The sequence below is a fragment of the Mesitornis unicolor genome, unplaced genomic scaffold, assembly GCF_000695765.1.
Source record: "Mesitornis unicolor isolate BGI_N332 unplaced genomic scaffold, ASM69576v1 scaffold53391, whole genome shotgun sequence".
Lineage (NCBI taxonomy): Eukaryota > Metazoa > Chordata > Aves > Mesitornithiformes > Mesitornithidae > Mesitornis > Mesitornis unicolor.
This window is the reverse complement of record NW_010162820.1, coordinates 1-3,241: the sequence shown is the minus strand read 5'-3', so window position 1 is coordinate 3,241 and position 3,241 is coordinate 1. Positions and strand designations below refer to the sequence as shown.

Genomic DNA, 3,241 nt, shown 5'->3' with positions numbered 1-3,241 from the left:
CCCGCCCCGGGCGGGGGCCCCCTGCCGTTGCAGTCTCTGATGCTGGGTACCTGGCTGTCCTCTTCGGTGGCTTTGTCCAGGCACTGGTTACTGTTCACATGCAGCAGGGTTAATTTCTTAAAGACAAAAGAAAAATAAATTAGCTTTACAAAAATCACCAGGAAGAAGCTAACCAAAAAGTTTCTAGTGGACATTAAAGGTAAGTAGGAACTAGACAAGACCCCGTGGTTACTGACTCCAGATCCCAATTCTGAAGAACACTTACAAATGCTATTTGATGTTGCAAATCCTGAAAACATTGCTTCATGAAAAACAGAACAGTCTGAACTTTTAAATTACATTCTTCATCAAGCAATATCCACCATTCTTTAAAGAGCACTATACACAGCTAGGGCTCTTCGAGGAGTTAGAAATTCAAGTTTGGTAAGATATACAACTTCAATTAAAACAGTAGTTTTAATCAGATCAGAATGAACACATTGAGTATGTGTTAAAAAGTAGGCATTTCTTCTCAGCTGGGGACACAAAACTGACCTTACACTATGTTCTTTTAGCACTATGTTCTTTTTAAAAAGTATCTTCTTTAAAAAAAGATGTGTAGTAATTCACAAATATCTACTAATAATATTTTTGCCAATACCTACTAATCCATACACCACTCCATCTACCTCAGCACTATCCTCATGTAAAAGAGATCTTTGGAAGTTGCATTTCCTCCCACCATACTATGGATACTCATCAGTACATCAACTTGTCTATGGTACTGACTGGCAGTACTATCAGTATTTCTTCTCTCACTCAGCAACACAACCAGGACACTGGACTGACTGAAAAGTGGCAAAACACACAGGCCTTATGTGTTCAAGCAGCAAAGGGGAAAAAAAAACCCCAAGACGCCACCAAAAACCTGAGGACATCAATCTGCACTCATACAGCAGCTGAAGAATGAAGAGAATTGAAACAGACTTAAGTAGACAAATAACTAAACACAAAACTTTTTTTTCTGCATTCCCCACCTCTCCCTTTCTTTTTCTTCCTGGTAGACATTAAGGGAAAGGAGTTTCTTACGTGCCTCCTGAACTACAGAAAAATTACCCAACTATGTGGGCATGAGTTACGGAATCACAAAATGTTAGAAGTTGGAAGGGACCTCGAAAGATCATCCAGTCCAACCCCCCTGCCGGAGCAGGAACACCTAGATGAGGTCACACAGGAAGGCGTCCAGGCGGGTTTTGAATGTCTCCAGAGAAGGAGACTCCACAACCTCTCTGGGCAGCCTGGTCCAGTTCTTGCTAAGTATTCTCTGACTTATTTTTATGCTTTATTAGCCAGCTTTCAGTAAAGTTCTGAAGGTTATACCTACATTTTCAATTGACAGAATGAAGAAACACATACAAACAAATTAATGGTTGAGGATCGACACAAGGGAAGTCTGTTTTACAGTCTGTGGCAATCATTGCAAGGCCGACTGTTGCAATTAAGTGTCTAAAGATGCAACGTTTTTACCATCGATAAGGTAGAAGCAAAATAAAAAACACTTGCTGTCTGGTGAATCACTGCATGTAGTAACATTACTCATCTTTTTTACTTAAATCAGATAAATTAACTACATAAGAACCAAAAAAAGATGGTTCCCAAGACTCAGACTTAATAATTTCAATTAACATTTAATCCTGAAAGCCTTCAACAGCTTTCTTCAATCTCCTATCAGCAGTAGTTAGCAATGTGCAGAAATCCTACCAGAGATCCACTGTCTTTCACATTAACTGCCATCCTAATGAAAAATATCATCATTCACATGCACTTCCTTTTAGTCTTAAAGGCTGTAGGTTTTGTTAACACCTCAGCTACTAAAATCTATAGCAAGTGTTTTAGGTAGAAATTCCCCTCACCTTTTTTCTCTTTTTTAAAAAAAAATCAGTTAAATTAATTTTTAGTAGCTAAATATCTACATGTTCTCTTTATGAAATAGTCATCATGATAATACTGGCAAGATGCTTCTTCCACCAATCGTCTTGCAACCGTCTTTCACAGTAACTGATTTTAAATTAACAAGCTTGAGAATTAATTTTTTCTAACTAGTCATGCCAGAAGTCAGAGCTCTTCTCTGCACTACTCAACCACAAAATTGTTTTTAGAGCTTGCAAATTAAATTAATGATGAATGGATCAACGGTCAATGATTTCTAGATCTGGCAGTTCAACATCAAAATAAATTTGAACATTATGTACAAGAAAGAAAATTATTAAAATGAAGTTGTTTTAAGCCTCTCTACCTTAATTGCACCACGATTAGAAATGTAAAATCTGCCTTATAATTTTGGGATGCTGATTACTTTAATTAGAAAAGTATTTCCTTTTACCCTTGTACAAGATAAGATGCGGAATTTGTCATAAGATCATAACAGAGGGGACGTAATCCTGACTTTGCTCCCTGCAGTCCCACACTGAAATACATTGCTTTGCAAGCTCACGTAAAAACCCAAATTGTCTCATTTTAATGTCACAAGTTATTACAAGACTTACCACTGGATCATATTCCCAAAGCTGATTTCCTTTTAGATGGTGGCACTTGAGCATCGTTACTGGGCCATTAAGTTTGGATACATCTAAACACAAATCATCTGTTCGAATTTCTTTGTTGGCAGTATATGAAAAAACCTAGACAGAAAAAGAATGAGAGGAACTGAAACATTTAATTTTTTGCTTGAAAGTTTATCTAAAACCTTTTGCAATCAGGACTCAAAAAACCTACAAATAACAAGCCACCAACAAATCTTCTAATGTATTTCTTCTTACAGGCATCTTCTTCAATGAGGGTTTCCTAAACTTTAAAACTTGAGCATATTTTAAGGATAACTACAGAAATAATTGAAAATTTGTTCTGATGAGAAGCAGTGTTCCAAATCATTCAATATATTAAGATAATAAAAAAATTTTTCACCTGATTGCCACCCATCCCATGGCAGTTAAAGATTCCAACTTTCTCATTTTCTTTTCTTGCCATGTTATCCAGACATTGATTTGTCTCCACGTTTCTTATCTGTGAATGAAAAAGAGCACATCACCAAAGGTGGTTGTTTTCAGAAGAGAACCAGGTCCATCTCAAACCACACTGGTACCAGTTCTCTCTGCTATACACCCCGAGGTTACGTGACTGAAATGTAAAATACAGGAATTGTACTACAAGAGACCCCTATCACACAGAATCTCATAGAATGTTAGGAGTTGGAAGGAACCTT

The 3,241-nt window shown here is 37.1% G+C and overlaps 1 protein-coding gene across 1 annotated transcript; it reads right to left on the bottom strand.

The window, feature by feature from the left end:
• Nucleotides 1-25: 25 nt before the first annotated feature.
• On the bottom strand, nt 26-3,042 carry LOC104547875 (polypeptide N-acetylgalactosaminyltransferase 1-like; the record flags this gene model as incomplete). Its single annotated transcript, XM_010193729.1, has 3 exons — nt 26-116; nt 2,526-2,660; nt 2,944-3,042. Coding segments are annotated over 3 exons (325 nt in total), but the record flags the coding sequence as incomplete, so codon positions are not given.
• Nucleotides 3,043-3,241: the final 199 nt, after the last annotated feature.